At 45.9% G+C, this 26723-nt stretch overlaps 1 protein-coding gene across 1 annotated transcript in view; it reads left to right on the forward strand.

Annotated features, from left to right (window-relative positions):
- Positions 1–26723, forward strand: part of CDAN1 (codanin 1) — a 177906-nt gene that overhangs the window by 115936 nt on the left and 35247 nt on the right. The window contains exons 15-17 of the mRNA XM_073552672.1: positions 10849–10933; positions 20206–20295; positions 20678–20732. Coding sequence (XP_073408773.1) covers positions 10849–10933; positions 20206–20295; positions 20678–20732 — 230 coding nt within the window. The remainder of the gene's footprint in view (positions 1–10848; positions 10934–20205; positions 20296–20677; positions 20733–26723) is intronic.

A 26723-nucleotide genomic window follows, 5' to 3' on the forward strand; every position in this document is an offset into this window, starting at 1 on the left:
GTTCGTCACCAGGCTTCAGCCTTGCAGATCTGCAAGGCTGCAACCTGGTCGTCTTTACACACCGTTGGTAGGTTTTAAAAGGTTAATACCCAAGCCTCGGCTGATGCAGGCCTGGCTAGGAAGGTACTGCAGGCGGTGGTTTCCCACCGGCCGACCTAGGTTACTTTCTCTTTATTTATATTTTCCTTTTCCCAGCCTTGGGACTGTTTTTGGACGTCCCATGGTTATGTGTCCCCCAATGAAGCGTTAAAGAAAGAGGGATTTTTGGTACTTACTGTAAAATCTTTCTTGGAGCCTTCGTGTACCATTGTTGGCCTATGTGCCCTTGTTTTGGGTTGGTACATACGTTGGGTTATTGGCCGCTTCTCTTACTGCTTTAACACCAACTGAGTTGCTTAGTGCCTGTCGGTGGGTGTATACTGCTAGGGAGGAGCTATTTTTTCCTTTTTGCCTAGTATCAGCGCCTCCTAGCATCAGCAGCATACACCCATGGTTATCTGTGTCCCCCAATGAAGGCTCCAAGAAAGAGATTTTATGGTAAGTACCAAAAATCCCTCTCTTCTGTAGCAGTGCTGTCAATTATGAGGCTTCACTGCTAACTAGAGGTCTGTCATACTCATTAGATAACCTTGACTTGACCAGCTGACCATCTGATATGTCTGAGGGTCTCTCGGAAGATCAGTGTGGGCCACGATGGTCTTTAGAGTATATACAATTAGGTGCCAATTTCCCTTCTACGGGCCTACATCTTATAAATGCCGTAGCATGTCATGTGATCATTCAACCACATGGTGGCACTGTTTCGGTTACAAATTGGCACAGAACACACTAAGGGTCTCATCATGCACCAGCGATCCTGACAACGATATGACCTTGTCCGGATCGATGATGCCTCGCTACATGATCGCTGGTGAGCTGTCAAACAGGCAGATTTCACCAGCGATCAGGACCAGCAAGGACGCCGGTAACCAGAGTAAATATCGGGTAACTAAGCGCGTGCGTCACTTAGTTACCCGCTGTGTACCTTGGATACCAGCTTCCAGCGCGAGCACGCAGGTATCCAAGGTACACAGCGGGTAACTAAGCGACGCACGCTCTTAGTTACCCGATATTTACCTTGGATACCAGCTCCCAGCATCTGCTTACAGCGCTGGGAGCTCGCTGATCGTTGGTCTCCCGCTGCCACACGATGCGTGCTGGCCAGCGGGAGAACAACGATCAAAAAATGGCCCAGGACATTCCTGCACGATCAGCGATACCCAGCGGGGGGGCCGGTCGCTGATGCGTGCCACACAAAGCGAGATCGCTGATGCATCACAAAATCAGCGATCTCACTAGCGATCTCGCTTTGTGTGACGGGGCCTTAAGACTCCCGAATCCAGAACCCTGGATGTGTGTTCACATGGAGACATAGTAGTTTAGTTCAAGTTCAGAAAGGAGAGGGGACTTTAGATTGGATACAGTGGGTACGGAAAGCATTGAAACCCCCTTTAAATTTTTCACTTTGTTTCATTTCAGCCATTTAGTAAATTCAAAAAAGTTCATTTTTTTTTTCTCAGTGCGCCTGCTGAATCTGCGGGCCAGCAGATTCATTCATTCATTCCAGGTACATTTTGATCACTGTGATAGAAAAAAAAAAAAAAAATTTTCCCCTTCATGACCCTTAATGACCTTAATGACCTGGCCATTTTTAGCAATTCTGGCCAGTGTCCCTTTATGAGGTAATAACTCAGGAATGCTTCAACGGATCCTAGTGATTCTGAGACTGTGTTTTTTCGTGACATATTGGGCTTCATGATAGTGGTAAATTTAGGTTGATACATTTTGCGTTTATTTGTGCAAAAATCGGAAATTTGGCGAAAAATTTTGCAATTTTGCAATTTTTGAATTTTTATTGTTAAATCAGAGTTATGTGATGCAAAAATAGTTAATAAATAACATTTTACACATGTCTACTTTACATCAGCACAATTTTGGAAACAATTTTTTTTTAAGTTATAAGGGTTAAAAGTTGACCAGCGATTTTCTCATTTTTACAACAAAATTTACAAAACCATTTATTTTTAGGGACCACCTCACATTTGAAGTCAATTTTAGGGGTCTATATGGCTGAAAATACACAAAAGTGACCCCATTCTAAAAACTGCACCCTTCAAGCTGATCAAAACCACATTCAAGAAGTTTATTAACCCTTCAGATGTTTCACAGTAGCGGAAGCAACATGGAAGGAAAAAATGAACATTTAACTTTAGTCACAAAAATGATCTTTTAGCAACAATTTTTTTATTTTCCCAAGGGTAAAAGGAGAAAGTGCACCCCAGAAGTTGTTGTCCAATTTGTCCTGAGTACACTGAAACCCCATATGTGGGGGGATCCAGTGTTTGGGTGCACGGCAGGACTCAGAAGGGAAGGAGCGCCATTTGACTTTTTGAATGGAAAAGTATCTCCAATCGTTAGCGGACACCATGTCGCATTTGGAGAGCCCCTGTGTGCCTAAACTTTGGACCTCTCCCACAAGTGACCCCATTTTGGAAACGAGACCCCCCCCCCCCCCCCCAAGGAACTTATCTAGATGCATAGTGAGCACTTTGAACCCCCCCAGGTGCTTCACAAATAGATACGTAAAAATGAAAAAGTACTTTTTTTTCACAAAAATTTTCTTTTAGTCTCAATTGTTTCATTTTCACATGGGCAACAAGATAAAGTGGATCATAAAATTTGTTGGGCAATTTCTCTGAATACACCGATACCTCATATGTGGTCATAAACCACTGTTTGGGCGCACATCAGGGCTAGGAAGGGAAGGATTGCCATTTGACTTTTTTTAAATGGAAAATTGGCTCCAATCGTTAGCGGACATCATGTCACGTATGGAGAGCCTCTGATGTGCCTAAACATTGGAGCTTCCCCACAAGTGACCCCATTTTGGAAACTAGACCCCGCCCAAGGAACTTGTCTAGATGTGTGGTGAGCACTTTGAACCCCCAAGTGCTTCACAGAAGTTAATAACGCAGAGCAGTGAAATAAAAAATCATTTTTTTCCCCTCAAATGATTTTTTAGCCCGCTATATTTTATTTTCACAAGGCTAACAGGAGAAATTGGACCCCAAAAGTTGTTGTCCAGTTTGTCCTGAGTACGCTGGTACCCCATATGTGGGGGGGAACCACTGTTTGGGCTCACGGCAGGGCTCAGAAGGGAAGTAGTGACGTTTTGAAATGCAGATTTTGATGGAATGGTCTGCGGGCGTCATGTTATGTTTGAAGAGCCCCCTAATATGCCTAAACACTGGAAATCCCCCACAAGTGACCCCATTTTAGAAACTAGACCCCCCCAATGAACTTATCTAGATGTGTGGTGAGAACTTTGAACCCCCAAGGGTTTCACAGAAGTTTATAACGCAGAGCCGTGAAAATAAAAAATCATTTTTTTCTCACAAAAATATTTTAGCCCCCAATTTTTTATTTTCCCAAGGGTAACAGGATAAATTGGACCACAAAAGTTGTTGTGCAATTTGTCCTGAGTACCCCGATACCCCTTATGTGGGGGGGACCACTGTTTGGAAGCATGCGAGAGCTCAGAAGGGAAGGAGCGCCATTTTGGAATGCAGACTTTGATGGAATGTTCTACGGGCGTCACGTTGCGTTTGCAGAGTCCCTGATGTGCCTAAACAGTAGAAAACCCCCACAAGTGACCCCATTTTGGAAACTAGAACCCCCAAGGAGCTTATCAAGATGTGTAGTAACGCAGAGCCATGAAAATAAAAAAAAAATTTTTCTTCAAAAATGATTTTTTTAGGCTAGTTTCACACTTGCTTTTTTTTGCAGCGCGTTTTTCCCGCAAAAAAACGCATTGAAAAAACGCATACATAAGCATACAACTGCTGCGTTTTTTTCAAGCATTTTTATGAGCATGCATGAAAAAAACGCAGCGTTTTTATGCGTTTGTATGCGTTTTTAGCGCGTTTTTACCGCGTTTGCGTTTTTTTCCAACATTTTTAGGTGGCCCCTACACTACCCAAACCATGACTTTACTAACCCTAACCCCAACCCTGACCCTAACCCTAACCCTGACCCTAACCCTTAACCAAATCATACTTAACCCTAACCCAAACCCTAAACCCTAACTAACCCTGACCCTAACCCTGACCCTAACCCTTAACAAAACCATACTTAACCCTAATCCTAACCCTGACCCTAATCCTTAACAAAACCATACTTAACCCTAATCCTGACCCTAACCCTGACCCTAACCCTTAACAAAACCATACTTAACCCTAATCCTGACCCTAACCATGACCCTAATCCTTAACAAAACCATACTTAACCCTAATCCTGACCCTAACCCTGACCCTAACCCTTAACAAAACCATACTTAACCCTAATCCTGACCCTAACCATGACCCTAATCCTTAACAAAACCATACTTAACCCTGACCCTAACCCTGACCCTAACCCTTAACAAAACCATACTTAACCCTAATCCTGACCCTAACCATGACCCTAATCCTTAACAAAACCATACTTAACCCTAATCCTGACCCTAACCATGACCCTAATCCTTAACAAAACCATACTTAACCCTAATCCTGACCCTAACCCTGACCCTAACCCTTAACAAAACCATACTTAACCCTAATCCTGACCCTAACCATGACCCTAATCCTTAACAAAACCATACTTAACCCTGACCCCAACCCTAACCCTGACCATAACCCTAAACCCCCTTAACTAACCCTAACTCTAACCCAAACCCCTAAATTCCATGGTTTAAAAAAAAAACGCATATGCAAAAAAACGCATACATGAGCATGCCAGTGCGCACATATGCGCATCCATAGGCTATAATGGCCATTTTTAGCGCAAAACGTGCGCATATGTGCGCATGCGCTTTTTTGCAGAGCCAAAAAATGCAACATGCTGCGTCTGGAAAATCCCAACGCACACCCCAAAAAAACGCAGCGCATGAAAATCGCATACATGCGCTTACCAGCGCGCAGGTATGCGCACCCATGTTAAATATAGGGGAAAAAACGCATGCGCAGGTGTGCGTTTTTTTCCAGCGCTAAAAAACGCAAATGTGAAACCAGCCTTAGCCCGCTATTTTTTATTTTCCCAAGGGTAACAGGATAAATTGGACCCCAAAAGTTGTTGTCCAGTTTGTCCTGAGTACGCTGGTACCCCATATGTGGGCGCACGACAGGGCTCAGAAGGGAAGGAGCATCATTTGACTTTTTGAATGGAAAATTAGCTCCAATCGTTAGCGGACACCATGTCGTGTTTGGAGAGCCCCTGTGTGCCTAAACTTTGGAGCTCCCCCACAAATGACCCCATTTTGGAAACTAGACCCCCTAAGGAACTTATCTAGATGCATAGTGAGCACTTTGAACCCCCAGATGCTTCACAGAAGTTTATAACGCAGAGTCGTGAAAATAAAAATATTTTTTTATTCCCCAAAAATGATTTTTAGCCCACTATTTTTTATTTTCACAAGGGTAACAGGATAAATTAGACCCCAAAAGTTGTTGTCCAGTCTGTCCTGAGTACGCTGGTACCCCATATGTGGGGGGGAACCACTGTTTGGGCACACGTCGGGGCTCGGAAGGGAAGTACTGACGTTTTGAAATGCCGACTTGATGGAATGGTCTGTGGGCGTCATGTTACGTTTGCAGAGCCCCTGACGTACCTAACCAGTGGAAACCCCCCACAAGTGATCCCATTTTGTAAATTAGACCACCCAAGGAACTAATCTAGATGTGTGGTGAGCACTTTGAACCCCCAAGTGCTTCACAGAAGTTTATAATGCAGAGCAGTGAAAACAAAAAAACACTTTTTTCCCCTCAAAAAATGATTTTCCCACTATTTTTTATTTTCACAAGGGTAACAGGATAAATTTGACCCCGAAGGAACTTATCTAGATGTGTGGTGAGCACTTTGAACCCCCAAGTGCTTCACAGAAGGGGTGGGTGCAGGCTTGAGGGCATTGTGGTCATTATCGCCCGGGTAAGATTATTTTGGCTAAGATGGAAGATCCTTATGGTGTGCTGGTCGCTCTATTGGTCAAACGCTGCATTATTTATTTGGTATATGTATGATTATTCAATTGATCTGTACCTTGCAGCGCCCTTTACCTATATAGATAGATCTCAAAATATTATACCATTTTGATGCCCTGTATTGCTTGTACCTTTTGGGTAGTTTTCTGATGCACATATGCACTTTTTGTATCCCCCATGTTACTGTTCTTTTTACTTTTAGTAAAGTTTATATCTTTTTCTAAAATTCTGGGCTTTTTTGATCGCTTTTTTCCTTCCTTTTCAGAAGTTTATAAAGCAGAGCCGTGAAAATAAAAAAAATGTTTTTTTCCACAAAAAAAATTTTTTAGCCCCCAATTTTTTATTTTCCCAAGGGTAACAGGAGAAATTAGACCCCCAAAGTTGTTGTGTAATTTTTCCTGAGTACGCTGATAGCCCCTATGTGGGGGTAAACCACTGTTTGGGCACACGTCGGGGCTCGGAATGGAGGGAGCACTATTTGACTTTTTGAACGCAAAATTGGCTGGAATAAATGGTAGCGCCATGTCGCGTTTGTAGACCCCGTGATGTGCCTAAACAGTGGAAACCCCTCAATTCTATCTCCAACACTAACCCCAACCACAACCCTAACCCCAACACACCCCTAACCCTAATCCCAACTCTAACCCTAACCACAAGCCTAACCCTAATCCCAACCCACATCTTAACCTTAATTCCAACCCTAAACCTAATTCCAACTGTAACCCTAATTCCAACCCTAATTCTAACCCTAACCATAATACCAACCTGAAGGGTTAATAATCTTCTTACTGTAGTTTTGAGTAGCTTGAGGGGTGCTATTTTTAGAATGGTGTCACTTTTGGGTATTTTCTGCCATATAGACCCCTCAAAGTGACTTCAAATGTCAGGTGGTCCCTAAAAAAAATGGTTTTGTAAAAATGAGAAATCGCTGGTCAACTTTTAACCCTTATAACTTCCTAACAAAAAAAATGTTGTTTCCAAAATTGTGCTGATGTAAAGTAGACATGTGGGAAATGTTATTTGGTAACTATTTTGTGTCACAACTCTCTGGTTTAACAGAATAAAAATTCAAAATGTGAAAATTGTGAAATTTCTGTTTTTTCATAAATAAGCGCAAAAATTATCTACCTAAATTTACCATTAACATGAAGCCCAATATGTCACGAAAAAACAATCTCGGAATCGCTAGGATGCGTTGAAGCATTCCTGACTGATTACCTCATAAAGGGACACTGGTCAGAATTGCGAAAAATGGCCAGGTCCTGAAGGTCAAAATAGGCTGGGTCATGAAGGGGTTAATTTTTTTTTTTTTTATCACTGTGATAGGATCTATCACAGTGATCAAAATGTACCTGGAATGAATGAATCTGCTGGCCCGCAGATTTGGCAGGCGCATGCGCCCGCCATTTTGGAAGATGGCAGCGCCCGTGGTGGAAGACTGAGGGACACAGGGAGGGACTTCGGGACTCAGGAGGTACCGGAGGGGAGAGGGAGCAAATACTGACTGGGGCAGATCGCCCCCGGCAGTAGGTGGAGGGGGGGGGGCATATCGCGGTCTCCAGCTATGGCCGATGATATTGCAGCATTGGCCATGGCTGGATTGTAATATTTCACCAAGTTTTGTTGGTGATATATTACAATTGCTCTGATTGGCTGTTTCACTTTCAACAGCCAATCAGAGCGATTGTAGCCATGGGAGGAGCAAAACCACTCCCACTGGGGTGAAGAAGTACAAGTCCTCCTGTACCTGCATGACAGGTGACCTCTGTGACCCCGGTCACCCGACCCGCAGGAACACTATTTCTGCCATGATGCCTACGTAGGTGTCACAGGTCGTATTGGCACGAATTTTCATGACGCCTATGTAAGCGTCATAGGTCGGGAAGGGGTTAATGTACACTCTGCACCCCATCTTTACTGAAAAAAACAAATGTAGAAAATTTTGCAAATTTTATTAAAGAAAAACCGAAATATCACATGGTCAGAAGTATTCAGACCCTTTGCTTAGTATTGAGTAGAAGCACCCTTTTGAGCTAGTGCAACCATGAGTCATCTTGGGAATGATGCAACAAGTTTTTCACACCTGGATCTGGGGATCCTCTGCCATTCTTCCTTGCAGATCCTCTCCCGTTCAGTCAGGTTGGATGGTGAACGTTGGTCGACAGCCATTTTCAGGTCTTTCAAGAGATGCTCAATTGGGTTTAGGTAGGGCTCTGGCTGGGCCAGTTAAGAATAGTCAGAGTTGTTCCGAAGCCACTCCTTTGTTATTTTAGCTGTGTGCTTAGGGTCATTGTCTTGTTGGAAGGTGAACCTTTGGCCAAATCTGAGGTCCAGAGCACTCTGGACGAGGTTTTCATCCAGGATATCTCTGTACTTGGCCGCATTCATGTTTCCTTCAATTTCAAGCAGTTGTTGTGTCCCTGCAGCTGAAAAACTCCGACATAGGATGATGCTGCAACCACTATGTTTCACTGTTGGGATTGTATTGGGCAGGTGATGAGCAGTGCCTGGTTTTCTCCACGCGTTCTTCTTCGAATTATCACTAAAAAGTTCTATCTTCTCATCAGACCATAGAATCTTATTTCTCATAGTCTGAGAGTCCTTCATGTGTTCTTTTAGCAAAAGCTATGTGGGCTTTCATATTTCTGGCACTGAGGTTTCCGTATGGCCATTCTGCCATAAAGGCCTGACTGGTGGAGGGCTGTAGTGATAGTTGACTTTGCAGAACTTTCTCCCATCTCCCTACGGCATCAGTGGAACTCAGCCACAGTGATCTTGGGGTTCTTCTTTACCTCTCTCGCCAAGGCTCTTCTCCCATGATAGCTCAGTTTGGCTGGACGGACAGGTCTAGGAATACTTCTGGTGGTCCCAAACTTCTTCCATTTGAGGATTATGTGCTCTTAGGAACCTTGAGTACTGCAGAAATTCTTTTGTAACCTTGGCCAGATATGTGCCTTGCCACAATTCTGTCTCTGAGCTCCTTGGCCAGTTCCTTTGACCTCATGATTCTCATTTGGTCTGACATGCGCTGTGAGGTCTTATATAGATAGATGTGTGCCTTTACAAATCAAGTCCTGTCAGTTTAATTGAACACAGCTGGACTCCAATGAAGGAGTAGAACCATCTCAAGAGGATCACTAGGAAATGGACAGCATGTGACTTAAATATGAGTGTCCGAACAAAGGATCTGAATACTTATGATCATGTGATATTTCAGTTTTTCTTTTTTCATAAATTTGCAAAACTTTCTACATTTTTTTTTTTTTTCAGTCAAGATTGGGTGTGCAGAGTGTACATTAATGAGAAATAATAAACTTTTTTGAATGTACCAAATGGCTGTAATGAAACAGTGAAAAATTTTAAGGGGTCTGAATGCTTTCCATACCCACTGTACTTATGAATTAAAAACACATGTGACATGCACAAATGTGAACAAGTCTGTTAGACAATGTTCACACCACCCACTAACTGAAACACAAACAAAAAGCACAGAGTGACAAATGTGCAGAAATACCTTGCAGTATGACACATGACGGTAGTCAGCAAGTGCTGTTAAAAGGTAATAACAAATACAGGGTATTTAGTCAATACGTTTTTTTGCAAAAAAAAGTATGCCAAGCTGCTCCACCTCGTCAAGGTAACCCGTATTGAAGCAGTCCCTATCTAATGTATTTAAAACCTGAACATATGAACAGTGTCTAAATGAGCAGGATTAAGACAGGCGCTTTCTAGTATGGGCACGTGGTGTAAGACAGCTCCTTATGTGCATGTCACACAAGAGAGGGGTGGTGTCTCTAAAATCATGCATAAGCACGAAAAAAACTGGATTAAAAACACATGTGACATGCACAAATGTGAACAAGTCTGTTAGACAATGTTCACACCACCCACTAACTGAAACACAAACAAAAAGCACAGAGTGACAAATGTGCAGAAATACCTTGCAGTAAGACACATGACGGTAGTCAGCAAGTGCTGATAAAAGGTAATAACAAATACAGGGTATTTAGTCAATACGTGTTTTGTACTTATGAATTAGTAGCCAAATTCCAAAAATTAACTAGTCTCACTTAATTTTTTTTTTGCTAGTATAAGGAATGCCTAAACATGAGAAGTAAAATTAATTGTTGCAGTGTCACTGTAAATTATGCTGTAATATCAGTAATAATAGATAGAAGACCCAACATTTGTATTATAATGCTCAAAATCTTGCTTTTTTTAATGAAGGCAATTGTGCTGCTTGTCTGATGGCGGACGTATATAACGTTATGTACTTGTGGATTGTTTTTAGCAAGAACCTCAAGACTCAGAGCATTATAAGGCCAGGTTCATACTGCGTTAATTCAGTCCATTCAACGCATAGCGTTGACGAACTGCGTTAATGCTATAGCATAACGCGATCGCGTTATGCTATACCGCTAGCGCAGATGCTTCATCTGCGCTAGCAGTGACGGACCCTCGGACACTGCAGACCACGTCCGAGGGTCCATCACAGAGTGACGGCACATCGCTAGCGCATGCCGATTATGGCATGCGTTAGCGATGCACTCGGTAATGGGAGTGAATTGCAACATTACGGATTGCGTTACACCGCAGCATAACGCAATCCGTTAAACGTACTGCATTAATGCAGTATGAACCCAGCCTAAGAAAGCTGATTTTTGTACTTTTCACAGAAATCTTCCCAGGCACTAACTTCTGAAGACTCCCCATGCATCCTTACAGTATTCAGTAGTATAAATGGTTGTGCTGATAGATACCACTTATTAATTTGTGTTTCCTTTTTGTTGTAAAGAAATAAATTGATCCTGACTGATGTGAAAGAGATGAATATTCTAAACAAGCTGCTGCTTCTTGCGGTTCTGGGATGGCTTTTCCAGGTACAATATTTATAACTGTACAAAACTGCTTTATATAAATCCATACTAACCCCTTCCTGACATAAGATGTCAGGTGAGGGGTTATGGGGCGGTATCAGTAGATGAGCTTGTTCCATAACTACTGGTGCTGGCAGTGTATTACAGCTGGCATGTTCCAATCAATCCAAAGCCCATGGTTCAGATTTATAGGTGGTCATTAATATTCCTTAATGGTACAATATTACAGTATTGCAATACATAGAATAAGTGATTAGACAGATGTAGGTTCAAGTCGTCAAGGATTATAAAATAAAGTAAAACTTAAAATTACTCTTAAAAAAACAAAAACAAAACTTGCTTCATTGGGGGATACAGGTAACCATGGGAGACAGCTCCAAATGCTTATATTGGTTTACTTCTTTTAGCAGGAGTATGCAAATCTTTTGGTGAAACCGGTCGCCACATATTTAGAGCTACAATGTCTCTTGAAAGGTTTCATGAGACTTCTAGAGTACTGAGGTGTGATAATAAAACAGATCGAAATGAAAGAGGAGGTAAAGATGAACTAGCCCCTGTTAGAAATGTTTGGAATAAATGGGTAGAGATTCTACCAAAATTATATAATATTGATGAAGCTGTACCTGTCGAACAGCTGGTGGCATTCTGAGGTAGGTGCCCGTTCAGACAATACATACCGAGTAAGCCAGCAAAGTACAGCATCAAGATATGGACACTTTGTGACAGCAAAAGTTCATACGTTGTAAACGCTCAAGTGTATAAAGGAAGAAACCCTGGAGAAGGAGCTGAAAAAAATCAGGGTATGATTTGACTCATGGGCTTAAAGGTCAAAATGTCACATGACATCTTTTTCACATCCTATCAACTGGGCCAGATGTTGCGAAAAAGACAACTTACCATGCTGGCTACTATAAGGAAAAACAAGCCAGAACTGCCGCAAGGTATCCTTAGTAAGTAAGGCTGGCTTCACACTAGTGTTCTGTAGCGCTGCGGATGGCAGCCTACTTCCTTCTTCCGTCCTCCGTTAAGCCCTGCCCACTGTCACACCTCTTTCTTCAGCTCCGCCTACGTCGGCATGCGTCCTGTGTACCCTATCTTTAACATTTGGGTGGTACGCAGGCCTTGCGGATGTATATGGAGGCATCAGCATGCGTTGTTTTGACGCTGCGCTGAACGCAACAAGTTTCATTTTGTTGCGTTCGGCGGACGCGTCAAAACGACGCATGCGGATGCATCAACAAACATCCGCTTTGCCTGCGTACCCAATGTTAATGATGGGGTACGCAGGACGCATGCAGAAGTAGGCGGAACTGAAGGAAGAGGTGTGACAGTGGGCGGGGCTTAACAGAGGACGAAAGAGGGAATTAGGCTGCCATCTGCAGCCCTGCCGAACGCTAGTGTGAAGCTAGCCTAAAAGAGATGAGTATAGTTCTACTTTTTACTTTACTGGAGATACAACAGTTATGTCTTACATTCCACAAAAAAATAAACATGTAATTCTAATGAGCACAATGCACCATGACAATGCAATAAGTAGTAGAGAAGACAGAAAGCCGCACATGATATCAGATTATAATGCCACAAAAGGGGCAGTTGATACATTAGATCAAGCAGTATCAACATACACATGCAAACGCAAAAATAATCGTTGGCCAATGATATTTTACAACATTCTGGGTGTTTCGGCATACAACGCATTTGTTTTATGGAGAGAAATCGACCCCAATTGGAATGGTATTAAGCTGCATAAAAGAAGAATTTTTATTGAAGAATTAGGAAAATCCCTAGTTAGGCCGTATATCGAAGCCAGAAACGTAAACCCCAGAAGTGAAGGAGCAGCAGTCATTGTGAAGAGTGTCCAGCAGCATGGTCAAGAAAGAGACTCAACGGCCTCCACCAGCACAGCTACCAGCCACAAAAAAAAGGAAGAGATGTAGCTTCTGTCCATCATCTTGTGACAATAAAACAAATCCGACATGTGCTGGGTGTGCAAAATATCTATGTAAAGGACATGTGTTTTATTATTGTGTTTAATGTAAAAATGCATGAACCTGTTTGTAGAGATAAAAATGAAAAGCTTAAGTTTTCGTTATTTTACATTTGTTTTATAAAATGTTAATACAAAATTATATTTAGTTAGATTTCATGTTATAGTAATAGAAATCTAAAGCATGTTTATCTGTGTGTAGAATGCTATAAAGCGAACATAATTGCAAACAGCCCGTGTAACCTTTTTCTCAAAAAAAATAAATAAAAATTAAGTTTTAATTTCATTTTTCATGTGTTTATGATCAACCATGTTCACATATAGTTTAATAATGAAATAGGTATTCAAATAAAAAACAGTAGCTAAAATCAACATTTTAATAGGTCGGGTCATATTGACCCGAAACAGTGCAAGTGTATAGTGAATGCGAGGAGAACAGCAGAGTTAAGCTTAGTATCTGTAGGAGGCGGACCTGGACCTGATCCCAGTTCCGCATTTTGTTCCCTTTCAGGTTTCTTGTTGTGTTTTAGTAATCTTTTCTCTTTGTCTTTCAGGTTCTTCTTCCTTAGGGTAACAGGGTGTAATTTCTCACCTTGTTTTCCCATACTTATGCGACCGAGAGAGCAATGTGGTGTCACCCACATCGCCCGCTCTTAGACCCACAGACAGGACTTTGTCTCTTGTCACCTTTACGGGTGTTTCAGGGTGATTCCCGGTGGCTAGTCCTTGCGTTTTCCCCACTCCTCTCCTCGGAGAGAGCTGGGAGGAAGACGGTGGTCACCAATGGTGGCCTTCCCACTTCTTGTAAGGGGTTGACACCATCTGGAGATGGTGCGGGAAGGAGGATCTGTTATACCAGAACCTAATCCTGAACGCATCCTCATCAGCGAAGAACAACCGTGGATCGGTGAAGAGGACCCGTGGACCCACCTTGCAGGTGTGTATGCCCCCCTTCTCCACAGTGGTGCACAGCAATTTTTCTTCTCATTCAGACATGGGACAGGGCGGCTTTAGTGCTTTAATCCCGCACGCACAGCCGCGGCTGTTTTTCCCTGGCCTGTCCCAGACCTTAAACCCCCCCCCCCCCCGGCTTCCCCAACCTCTCACCACCTCATGTTTGAATTGCGTACGCTTTTACCCCAATAGGAGGTCTCGCTGGGTCAGAGATTCTCCTGCTCTGACTTGGCCACGCCCCCTGCTTTGCTCGCATTTCCTCGTCGTGCTTTTGCTCCTATCATGGAGCTCCCTCTCCCTGCCGGTACACACCCTCGGCGATTTATCCAATCGGTGGAGTGATTTCTGTTTCCACCGGCCGGCAGATCTTCCTGGCTGTTCCCCCGGCAAGTCAGCCAATTAGCAGTTTACTTTCTCTTTCACCAGCTGGCTTTGTCACGCCCTCCACTCTGCATCGTGCTTGCGGTGACACAGCTCAGCCGATGCTATATTGGTACTTGTGCTTCAGCAGATGTAATTCTGTCTGAGACACTGACTTTATCTGCACATCTTCCACGTCCTCGGCATTGTACCTGCATTTAGCCTGCGGACATCTGCCACAGGGGAACACAGCTAACAGTAATCTGCTGACCGTCGCTGACATCGGGTAGGCTCTGCCCTCTCACCTTCCTTTTTTTTTTTTTTGGTCCCCCTATATAGCCCTTCTCTGCAGTATTACCAAGGCTCGACTTATGCCCAACCCTGCAAAGCTTTGTCATTGCCCTTCTAAGCCTACTGTGGTTCATTACGCCTGTGCCCTTTGCAAAAGAAAGTGGTTCTTAGGTCAGCCTTCCCCTTTCTACCTGTCCTGCAGCCCCTCCACCATATCTGCCCCACAGGAGCCCCCTAACACCAAGGATGAGAACACACCCCTCCTTCCCTAGTGTGCTGTTGCCATGTCACAGTCTGTCTCTGACTTGACAAAAGTGTCACAGTCACTGGTCCAGGTCCTGGAGCGTCTTCCACATTTGTCTGCCGCCACCAGTGCTCCAAACACCTGACCACGACCTTCGCAGGTACAGTTTGGGTACAAAGCAAAGGAAGGCGGGCTCTTTCCAGTTCCTCATACAGTTCCCCGGGCCCCTCTGCATCTAGGATGCCCTCCTCGGATGCGGATTCCCAGTCTGAGTCTGATTTGGACCAGGTCTCAAAAATGCAGGATATGGTCGATATCCTTATCTTGGCCATTAACCAAACTCTTAACCTAAAGGAGGATGAGGCACCTGCTGAGGAGCACTCAGTTTCAAGTGGGTAAAACGTCCTTCCCGAACTTTTCCCAATCACAGGGAATTTGAAGTGATTATGGCTAAATACTGGGAACATCCTGAAAAGCACTTCCTGGGAAGGAGGTAGCTAGACATTCTTTATCCCTTCAGCACAGACCTCGGAAGATGGGCAGAGTCCCCTAAGGTAGAGCTGCCGGCATCCCGCCTGTCTTCCAAGACAGTCGTGTCTCTGCCGGACAGCGCATCTCTCAAGGACGCTACGGATAGGTAGATTGAGTCCTTCGCATAATCAGCCTTTTAAGCGGCTGGCGCCTCCCTCTGTCCCATCTTTGCATCCACCTGAGTGGCAAAGTCCATGTCTACCTGGGCAAGAATGCTTCGCCGGGGTATCCTAGCAGCAGCTCCTTCGGATGAGATGGCAGACTTTTCAGACCAGATTTCCCCTGCTGACAAGTATCTTCTGACTGCCTCTTTGGATGCGGCCTGTTGTTTCTTGAGGGCAAACAGCAATATCATTGCTATTCGCCGCATTCTCAGGTTGAAAGTGTGGAATGCAGATCCACCCTCAAAGTCTCTCACTAGTCTTGCCTTCAAAGTGCTAGGTTTTATCGGGTCCAAAATGGATTAGATAATTTCGGATGCTACCAGCGGGAAAAGCGCCTCTTCCCCAGTCCAGACCTAAACGTCCTTTCAATAGGAAGAGGTTGCTTCATTTTCGTTCCTTTCGGCCCTTCTCCTCTTCAGGGACTTCTTCCCAGCCGGACCGCTCTTCCGCTCGAGGGGAAAGGAAGAAGCCGTGATTTAAACCAGCTCCTCACTGGCGCCCAAAGGGTCGCTCTTCCAAGCCTTTAGGGATTCCGCGCTGGCAGGTTCTCCTCTACGTGACACCCCCTCCGATCTCTGGAATCTCTCCAGGGTGGGTAGGCCGGCTTCTTCTCTTTCGGGACGCCCAGTTGTCGGTGTCTCAAGCGACTGAACCGTCACATTCGGATCCATCATTTCAGGATGGCGTCCTTAAGTTTGGTAATTGCCTCCATGGAACCGGGAGACTTTCTTTGTTATGTAGACATTTAGGATGCTTATCATCACATCCCTGTTTGTGTTCAGCATCAGAGATTCCTTCGGTTTGCGATCTAGGAGGACCACTATCAGTTCATGGCTCTTACCTTCAGCCTGGCTTCTACCCCATAGTATTCACAAAGGTCATGGCCATTCTTCGTTGCCAGGGGATTCTCATTATCCTTTACTTAGACGATCTTTTAATCAAAGGGCCGTCCCACCGAGACTGCGACCTGAGGCTTCTGATCACCTTGGCACTCTGGTCCATCTCGGCTGGGTTGTCAACAGAGAGAAGACCTCCCTGTACCCAGCTCAGCCCCTGGTATTTCTGGGCTTGAGGTTCGACACGGCCCAAGCCTGTTTTCCTTCCAAAGGAAAAGGTTCTCTCTACCAGAGGTCCGCATTCTAAAGCGACCAGCTCCTCTCCCCCTACGCTCCTGCATGAGAGTTCTAGGGGAAGATGATTGAGTCCATGGAAGCTGTGCCTTTTGCCCAGTTCCATACCAGTCTTCAACTGGCCCTCTTGTCCTCTTGGGATAAGAGGACCGTCTCCCTGGACCGGCCCATGCTTCTGCCTCTCAAGGTGAGGCAATCCCTGACCCGGTGGACGCACTCCGCCTCAGTCCTGCGTGGGAATTCTTTCCGCCCTCTCCGGTGGCAGGTCATCACCACCAATTTTCCCTGCTCTTCGCAGCTGGCAGTTCCTCCTGGCAGGCGAGCCAGTCCTCATTCAGTTGGACAACGCCACTGCCGTGGCATACATAAACCATCAAGGTGGGACTCACAGTAAACAGGTGATGGCAGACGTAATAAGAATTATGCGATGGGCGGAGCGTCACGTTCCCACCATATCAGCTGCATACATTCTGTGGGTGGAAAATTGGTCATCTGATTTTCTGAGTCGTCAGGGTCTCGCGTCATGTGAGTGGTCTCTCAATCCCACCGATTTCAACCAGGTATGCCAGAGACGGGGCACTCCAGATGTCGACCTGATGGCATCTCAGATGAACCACAAGGTTCCTCGGTTCGTGGCCAGGTCCCGGGATCCGCTGGCCATCTGTTGCGATGGCCTAGTGATTCCGTGGTCCCCATTCCAGCTGCCTTATCTGATTCCACCTCTCCCCTTGATTCCGAGAGTCATAAAAAAGAAAACGGCGGAAGGAATTCATGTAATCATGATAGCTCCGGACTGACCAAGAAGGGCCTGGTACGCAGAGCTGGAAAACATGCTCATGGAGGCTTCCAGTTTGTCCGGATCTTCTCACAAGATCCTTCTTCCACCAGAGTTCAGTCTGAGTTTAACGGCATGGCCGTTGAGACCGTAGTTCTGAGCGAGGCTGGTTTTTCTCATCAGGTCATTCAGACCATGATTAGGGCAAGAAAACCAGTATCCTGGCAAATCTACCACAGATACTGGAAGGCCTTCTTTTGGTGGAGTGAGGACAACAATTTGGTCTGTCATTTTCCCTTCCTTCCATCCTGGGTTTTCTTCAAGCGGGTCTTGACTCTGGTCTATCACTCAGTACACTTAAAGAAGTTGTCCAGTACTATAACTTTTTTTTTTTCCATAAATCTTGCTATTATGTGCCACTCAAAGCATCCACTGTGTTTATTTCAGCAATATTACCTTTTATCATGCTCTAGCAGCACATCCTCAGTGCTGGCTCCAGCTCTCATGGGGTTAATCGACAACTTCCTTTTTCCTAACTTCCTATGCTCTAATACTAGAAGTTCCATGATGCATTGCACTCGCCTGTAAGCCAGCACCTAGCACACCCACTCCAAAACACACCCAAAACCTTCCCTCCTCTATCTTCAATTTGCGGTGCGCATGCTCCATACTGGGCTGTGATGTGCGGTGCAGCACCGCCCAGTCACTCTTGATGACTGACCGCAGTCTGCGGAGGCTGGGTCACGCCTGGCTGATGTCACAAACAAATTCCAGAGTCAGGAACTTGTCGTAACGTCAGCAGATATTAGCAGCGACTGCAGCCCTGGGGGGGGTCACGTGACCCGGACTCAGTCGCCGGGATAGCGCCGCTCAGAGGCTATTAGGACTGCACAAGGTATTTAACAGAACCATTGTCTTACAGTATTATATTGATATGCCTACTCTGTAAAGTAGTGGACAATCCCTTTAAAGGGCAAATTTCCACTCGGTCAATTCTTTTCCAATGAAATCTGGCTTCTCGTTCCCAGGTAAAGACTTTTTTTTTCAAGGAGTGTCTCACCTGCCACCTCCTTATCGTCCTCCAATAGATCCATATGATCTTAACCTTATCCTTGGCGCACTTCAGCGCGCTCCTTTTTGTGCCCATTAAAAACATTCTGTCTTCTCTCCTGTTATGGAAAGTAACCTCCTTAGTTTCCATTACGTCCATAACGAGAGTTTGAGTTAGCGGCATTGTCCTGCCGTTCTCCATTCCCGATTCTCCATAAGGACAATGTAGTTCTCAGACCCTTTCCTTCCTTCCTTGCCTAATGTGGTTTCTTCATTTCTTATTAATGAAGAAATTGTCCTTCCCTCTCTGGTTCATCCCCGGGAGAAGTCCCTCCACAAGTTGGATCTGCTTAGAGCTATTGTAGTCTACCTTTTTAGGACTGCTCCCTTTCGCCACTCTGATGCCCTTTTTGTCATCTCTGAAGGTCATTGTAAGGGGCTTGCAGCTTCAAAGTCCACCATTGCTCGTTGGATTCGTTCGACAATATTGAAGGCATACCGCATTCAGGACCAGCAGCCTCCTCCGGGGAGTAAAGGCTCACTCCACCCGGGCGGTGGCAGCTTCCTGGGCAGTTCGTCACCAGGCTTCGGCTTTACAGATTTGTAAGGCCACGACCTGGTCATCTCTGGACCCTTTGCAAGTTTTTACAGGGTTCATACCCATTCCTCGTCTGATGCAGGCCTGGGAAGGAAGGTGTTGCAGGCTGCGGTTGCGCATCGGCCGACCTAAGTCTGTTTTTCTTTGCATACTTTCTGTTCCCACCCTTGGGACTGCTTTGGGACATCCCATGGTTACCTGTGTCCCCCAATGAAGCGATAAAGAAAGAGGGATTTTTGTTACCGTAAAATCTTTCTTGGAGCCTTCATTGGGGGACACTGCACCCTCTCTAACTGTTTGGGCCTACATGCCTTTGTTCTTGGGTTGGTACTTATGTTGAGTTTTTGGTTGCTTCTCCTCCTGCTTTAACACTAGCAGAGGTACTTGGTGTGTACTGTGGAGAAGGAGCTATTTTCCTTTTTTTGGCTAGTGTCGCCTCCTAGCAACAGCAGCATACACCCATGGTTACCTGTGTCCCCCAATGAAGGCACCAAGAAAGAGATTTTACGGTGAGTACCAAAAATCCCTCTATCTCCTTTGTCTTTTTTCAGTAAAGAAATGGAAAAAAATATAATTGTATAAAAAGTATATTTAAATCATACCTTAAATGTCCTAAAGAAGATAATCAGAACTCCAGAATTGCAGAGTTTTTTATTTGCCACTCTCTCCTCCCCCAAATACCACCCCAAAAAATGCAATAAAAAGAATTAAAAATGTTGTAATTGTCAGAATGTCGCCAATCCGGCATGTAAAAACCATCCCTCACAACGCCTTTGACAGAAAAATCAAAGTTAAGGTTCTCATATTTTTCATTCCCAGAAATGCAAAAAAGTAAATCGTGAATAAAAAAAGCCATCCAATTTCTCTGTATATACACTTTCCTGGAGAATCGCACATTTTTACCGTACGGTGAACAGCATAAAAACAAAACCCAAAAAAATGGTGGGATTGCTTCTTTTTTTTTTTCACACCACTTGTGATTTTTTTTTTTTTTTGAAATACATTATATGGTAAAATGAATTTTGTTATTCAAAACTTTAATTCGCCCCACAAGAAAACAAGCCTCCATAAGGCTGTGTTTACATATGTAATAAAAAAGGAATTGAGATTCTCTGAAGGGGGGGATCTAAAAGTGCCAAAACTGCAAATCGTCCAGTCCGTTTTAATGTTACGTGGCTTGTTCTTGTTAAGGTGCCGGCATTGCCAGAGGAAATGTTTTTTGACAGTGAAGCTGCTCAGGATGAAATTTCATTGGAGATGTTGGTGTCCATACAGGGGCTGGTGAGTGTGCCATGTTACATTACATGTATTCTGTTTTCAAGCTCTTATTTTGTCTTTTTATGTCTTTCTGTTCAGTCAGTTATTTCTATTCATCGAAGAGCAAGGAGATGGTTAATATGGCTGACGTTATATTCATCTTATGGGTGGTCTCTGTAAAAGGGCGATGTTGTATAACATTATCACAGAACAACAATTTTTAATGTGTAATAAGATAGAGATAGTAAGTTTAAAGGGACAATTTCAGCTGGAGCTAGACCTCAGTATGGAACTTGGTATCGCTGTAATGACCGCTGAGCTGGTAATGTGTTGGCAGCAGTTATCCAGTGTCTGAGGGGACTTATTATATTACATTGAATAATAACTTGTATTTCTATTATTTTAGGACTGCATACCATTGGTGGATCAACAACTGTTATACAGCTGTTGCCCTTACATTGGTGAGTAACCCGGACCTTTATGGAGAAAATAAGCTATGAACATGACCTCTTTTGCCATAAGTGTTGTGTCCTTACTGAATTTCAGTACTATACTTTTACACCATTCACGCTATTATTTTCTAATTCTTTAGTGCATTTTAAGAATAACTAAACCTTTTAAAGGGAACTTGTCAAGTCCGCAATTGCTGTTAACCTGCAAATGTAGGATTAGTCTGCAGGTTTATAGTGTACTAAAGCCTTACTGCCAGGTGGAAATGAACTTTATTCCTACCGGCAGTCTCAGACTTTGTCATGGAGTGTCAGCCAGCTTCAGTCAACGATCAGTACATAGCGAGTGGCAGCTGTAACCGCGGCCAGGCGCTGACTGCTTAGCAGTGCATTAGTACAGAGCTCTCAGTCAGGGCTGTGGTGTGGTTACAGCCACCGGTCACTATGTACTGAGCTGTGACTGAAGCTGCGTTTGTATGATGGAATAAACTTAATTTGTCCTTCGCCACATTGGGGGACACAGGACCATGAGTGTATGCTGCAGTCGCTAGAAGGCTGACACTAAGTGAATGCAAAAAGAGATTAGCTACTCCTCTGCAGTATAAACCCACAGACTGGCTTTAGCCGAACCAGTTCATGCTTAGTGTCCGTACGAGGCACATGGGTCTGGTCTTCAGACCACAATTTTTTATTTCATATTTTATTCTATTTTTTACTTAATTTTTCTCAAGGATTATAGGGGCGATAGATCCCTTCAGGGTTCCGATCTCCCCCAATCAAGAAAGGCGGGAACGTGGAGTGTTGTCTCCATGTACCCCCTCCTGCACTGTTCATAGCCGTGCCTGAGCTCTATTCTAGGGGCGATGACTCCCTTAAGGGCACCGCTCTGCCTGCACCATCAACAAACGGGAAAATGGAGTGTCGTCTCCACGTACCCCCTTCTGCAGCCAGGCTCACTACATCCGGTCAACAGCCTCGTCCCATCCTGGGGGAGTTAACCCCTAGGATTTAGAGAGTCGCCAATGGCATCCGTGCGGCCCCCTCTCTGCATCACCACTGATGGAACAGCGGTGATGGAAGGAGGCGGACTGTCCCTCTCCACATCCCTAACAAAGGGATGGTAGATGGAGGGTCCCTGCACCGTCCAGCTGCAGCACCTGACCTGCAGGCAGAGCAGTCAGGGCTCTGCGATTCTTCACAGCGGCCCTCCGGATCATCGGTCGGTAAGGGCTCCTGTTTGCGCCACGCTTTCACCAGATTTACTCCCCTGCTTCTGCCTATGCTAGGCCGAAAGCCCACTCTCGCGCGCTCTGCCCACTCTCTTGGCGCTTCTTTTCAGAGTTTTCTGCTCCCAGTGGCCATTGTCTCTTACCAGTCGCACGTGCAGGTCGGCATTCTCTCCTGACTGCAGGCACACTCCAGCAATCCCGGTGGACATCTCATCCAGGCGGGTCTCTACCATCGGGAGGACCGTCTCACAGGACCTGGGTAAGAGCTGCGCTGCGACACCCAATGGCCCCTTCTCTGCAGTATTTCCTGGGGATTAGTTTTCTCTCCCCCATTGGGACACTTAGCAGAGTCAGGTCATACAGGAGTAAACCATGTCATTTTCCAAGATGCCCATGAGGGCTACCAAAACAGTGTTTTTCACCTCATGTACCACCTGTCATACTTCGTTATCTCGGGGTCAGAGTACTCCTCTCTGCAAAGCTTGTGACCCCGAATGCGCTCAGGAGCCCTCCGCTGCTACCAAACCCAGTCTACCTTGTCCCCCTGAGTGGGCTACGTCACTGTCGCATTCCATGGCCTCAGTGGCTAAAGCAATTGAGTGCCTCCAGGACCCCTCCACGGGTCGGGGTATTCTCCTGCCTGTTTTAGAAGGTTCCTCTTCTACACGGGAACTGTTGGCCAGCAGTGGCCGCTCTCAGGCACAAAATAGACGGACATCTAGAAAACAGACCCATAGTACGTCTCCCGGGGCCTCTCGCGCCTCGGCATCCTTAAGTTCCGTTTCTCACTCGCCCTCACCAGGGGTTCACAGCGACCAGAACTCTTGAGTGCGAGTCTGACAAGTCTCTCGACCTGGACTCTCCGAAGTATCAGGTGTCGGTGGATAATCTTATTGAGGCCGTCAACCAAACCTTGAAGGTTGACAAGGACTCTATCTCTGTCCTGGATCACTCGGTGTCCTTCAAGAAGACCAAACGTCCTCATAGGGTGTTTGCCAACCACCCCGAGTTTCAGGACATACTTCAGCGGCATAGAGAGCAGTCGGACAAACGTTTCACAGGACAGAAGCCTCTTGATGCAAGAGACCCTTTTTCATCGAATCTGTGGGAGGTGTGGGCGGAATCCCCTCCAGTTTGATGCACCTGTGCCTCGCCTGGCCTCCAAAACACTCCTATCTTTACCAGATGGGTACTCGATTAAACATACCATGGACCCTCAGACAGAGAATCTTGCTTGCTTAGTTTTTGAAGCCTCAGGCTCCGCACTCTCCCCCTCTTTTGCCGCGACATGGGCTTCTAAAGGGATGGTCTCCTGGCCGGATTCCCTGGCCAAAACCATTCTGGACAGTGACCTTCCCCTCCCGGAAGCAGTCGATCTGGCCAATCAGATCTCCCTGGCCGGGGACTATTTGGTGCACAGCTGGATGCTGCCAACTGCGCTGCATTGGCAGCATCAAACTCCATCACCATGAGAAGGGCTCTGCGGTTCAGGGAATGGCGAGCGGTTTCTGCATCCAAAAAGTCCCTAACCTCTCTGCCTTACCAGAGCGGTTGTTTATTTGGAGAAAAGCTGGATCAGCTTATCTCTGACGCTACAGGAGGGTAAAGTAAATTCCTTTCTCAGCGAAAGACCAGGCGACCCTTTCGCCGTCAGCAACAGGCTTGTTTCCGGACCTTTCGCACCAACCTTGGCTGGCCCACTACAACCCCCACTCCAGATCGTGGCGCTCGCTGCGTAGGGACAGGGGTCCCCAAGTTTCTTATAAGCCCAGCCCATCGTGGAAGAGCCGACCCAAACAGTCCAGATCTAAGGGTTCTAGGTCCCATAGATTCTTGGCCCAGTGACTCGTCGCATTATCCGGTCGACACCTGCAGAGTAGGCGGACATCTACTCCTGTTTTGTCAGTGATTGCAACCAAAAGTGCCACTTTCCAGGAGAGAAGAAAAGACTCAATGTCCTGTATTGTTTCGAAGGGAGTGCCCTGAAAAACGCTCAAGACTAGGTGAACGTCCCACGGGTCCACTGGGGGAGGAAATGACACTAGGTGGGCAACACACTGAATTGAAAGCATGTATACCTAATCCTAGAGTATACTTGGGGACAAACTGGACTCCAGCCCTGAGGATGAAAGTTTCCTTACCCTGACCATGGTCTGTATGACTTGGGGCTAGAAACCTGCTTCTCTCAAGCCTGTGGTCTCAACGGCCATGCCATTAAATTAAAAGACAGAGAATTCTGGTGGAGGAGGGGACCCTGAGAGAATTGTACCTTGGAGACTCCCAGACCATCTGCGAGTAGATTGACTAACTTGACATGCCAAACTATTTTGGGCTAGTCTGAAGCCACTAGGATGACTGGGGATCAGGGAAAGAGGTGGAAAAAGGAAGTTGATACTGAGACCTGGCCACGAAACTAGGGACCTTGTGATTTATCTGAGACGCAATAAGATCAACGTCTGGTGTGCCCCCACCTTTAACAGATTTGATCGAACACAGAGGGGTTGCGAGACCACTGGCACGAGGAGGGACCCTGGCTGCTTAGGTAGTTGGCAGCCCAGTTGTCCACGCGTGGAATATGTGCTGCTGATATTGCTGGCGGATGCTGCTCAGCCCAAGTTTGAATCTTTGAGACTTCTGACTTGACAGACTTGCTGCGTGTCCCGCTCTGTTAGTTTATGTATTTCCATGACCATGGCATTGTCAAATTGAATGTGGACTGTTTGGTCTGCTAGAAGGTCCTGCCAATGGAGAAGAGAGAGGTAGATTGTTCTGATTTCCAGGAGGCTGATGGTAAGGGAGGTTTCCCGAGTGTTCCAGCGACCCTTGACTGTGTGATGAAGCAAGACTGCCCCCCCCATCCTAGGAGACTGGTGTCCGTTGTGACAACTTGCAAGTGAACTGGAAGGAATGATTTCCACTGCCAAATGGAGCGGGAGACTCCACCAAGCCAGAGACTTCCTCACTCGAAGGGACAGAAATTTGGGGCGTTCCAGACTAAACCCTTTTGCTCCAAGCTGACAGGAGGGCCAGTTGAAGGGGCTGGATATGGAACTGCTTCCATTTCGTCAACCATCTTCCCTAGAACTCTCATGCAGAATCGAAGAGAGCGTTGGGAAGGGTGACTTAGAGCACAAATCCCCAGGTGGAGTGCCGAAATCTTTTCCTATAGAAGAACTTTTGCGCGAGCTGTATCGAAAACTAGGAAAACTAGGCTCTGGGCCGGGAGAGACAACTACCGAGCAGAGGGATTCTATTAGGAAATAACAAGGCGCACCCGCCAGATTAATAGCTTGATATCCAGGATCAGAAAGAGAACCGCCCTTCTTTGGGACCACAAAAGTATGGAATTGACACCCGAGAAGCGTTTCTGAGAAAGAACAGGTATGATGACCCCTGCCTGGAGGAGAGAGTCGATGGCTTTGAAGAAACCGGGGACCTGAGATGTGATCCTTGAAGGGTGGGTCATGAAAAAACGTCTACATGGGAGAGAAGAAAATTCAATCTTTTAACCTGTGGTGACTATCTCTCTGACCCAGGAATCGTCGACTACGGGAGCCATGCGTCCCGGTAAAGATGGCCACCCACCCTGAGAGGATTCCCAGGTGGTGGTGGCGGAGACCCATCATGCAGAAAAGAATCTAATGGATCGGGCACCAGCGGGTTTGGCAGAACGGCCCTTAGATCGCCATGATTGGGCAAGCTTTAAGGACTGTTTTCTCCTCTCTTGCTGGATTGGAGCCTAATCTCGCTGGTAGGAGGTCCCAGAGGAAGAGAAATGACGAAACTGAAGAGTACGTCTCCTGGTGAATGGACGCTTTTACTGGGGAAGAGAGGTACGCTTGTGGTGCCCGACATGAGCTGATCCCTTGAAAACCCAAAAAGTTTTGATACCTGAAAGGGGAGATTGGTAAGGGACTTTTTGGATGGTGGGTCTGCATTCCAGGCCTTGATCCAGAGGATTCTGCGTATGAGTACAATATTGCTGGTAACATGGGCAGTACAGCCAACGGCGTCAAGAGATGCGGCAAGTAGATTTACTTGTGTGGGCAAATACTGGTCCACAAGATCCACCAGTTCGCTTGGTGAGGCCACTGATAAATTGCCCTGCCGAAGGACCTTTGCCCAGGTGGAACCTGTTTTGGCTACTTATGTGGAAGCGAAGGCGGGAAACAGAGGCGCAAGCAGCCTTTTTAAATGAGACATTGATTGGGGGAAGGACACACCTCCTCCTTAATGTTGAGAGTCTGACTGGAGATATGTGGCTGTCAACCATATCCTGGAGTGTGGTCCGTGTCAGTATGAGATACTGAGGGCAGCCTGGAGGATGTAGAGGGAGAAGGGGAACCAGATAGAAATGGAGTGTGTCCACTTCATGGACCTTATCCTTGAACTGCCATGCTGAGAGTGACGGGTGCCTGCTCTTCGTCAAGACGAACAATTGGAGCACTGGTGGCAGCAGACAGATTAGGCAAACGTTCAAGGGCCTGCACCAGGGACAGTGATACGTTGTTTAGGTCAGTTACTGGTTGAGAAATAGTGACAGCCCACTCCGGAGGAGGTAGTGTTCTCTCATCCCTGGTGATGTGACAGGGGACATCTGTGAAGATTGCACCCCTTCCACCATGCAATCTGGACAGAAGCCCGAGGCCTGACCTATGGGCCATTTTTTTTTTTTTTTTTACAGAGAACATATTCGTAGGGGATGGGACGGGAACAAGGCTCCCTAGCTCTGGGTATATGTAGAGGGCTGGGGCTTAGGGAGGCTGTTGAGGAG

This window comes from Dendrobates tinctorius, unplaced genomic scaffold (assembly GCF_039654945.1).
Source record: "Dendrobates tinctorius isolate UK_male_01 unplaced genomic scaffold, ASM3965494v1 ptg000194l, whole genome shotgun sequence".
NCBI classification, from domain to species: Eukaryota; Metazoa; Chordata; class Amphibia; order Anura; family Dendrobatidae; genus Dendrobates; species Dendrobates tinctorius.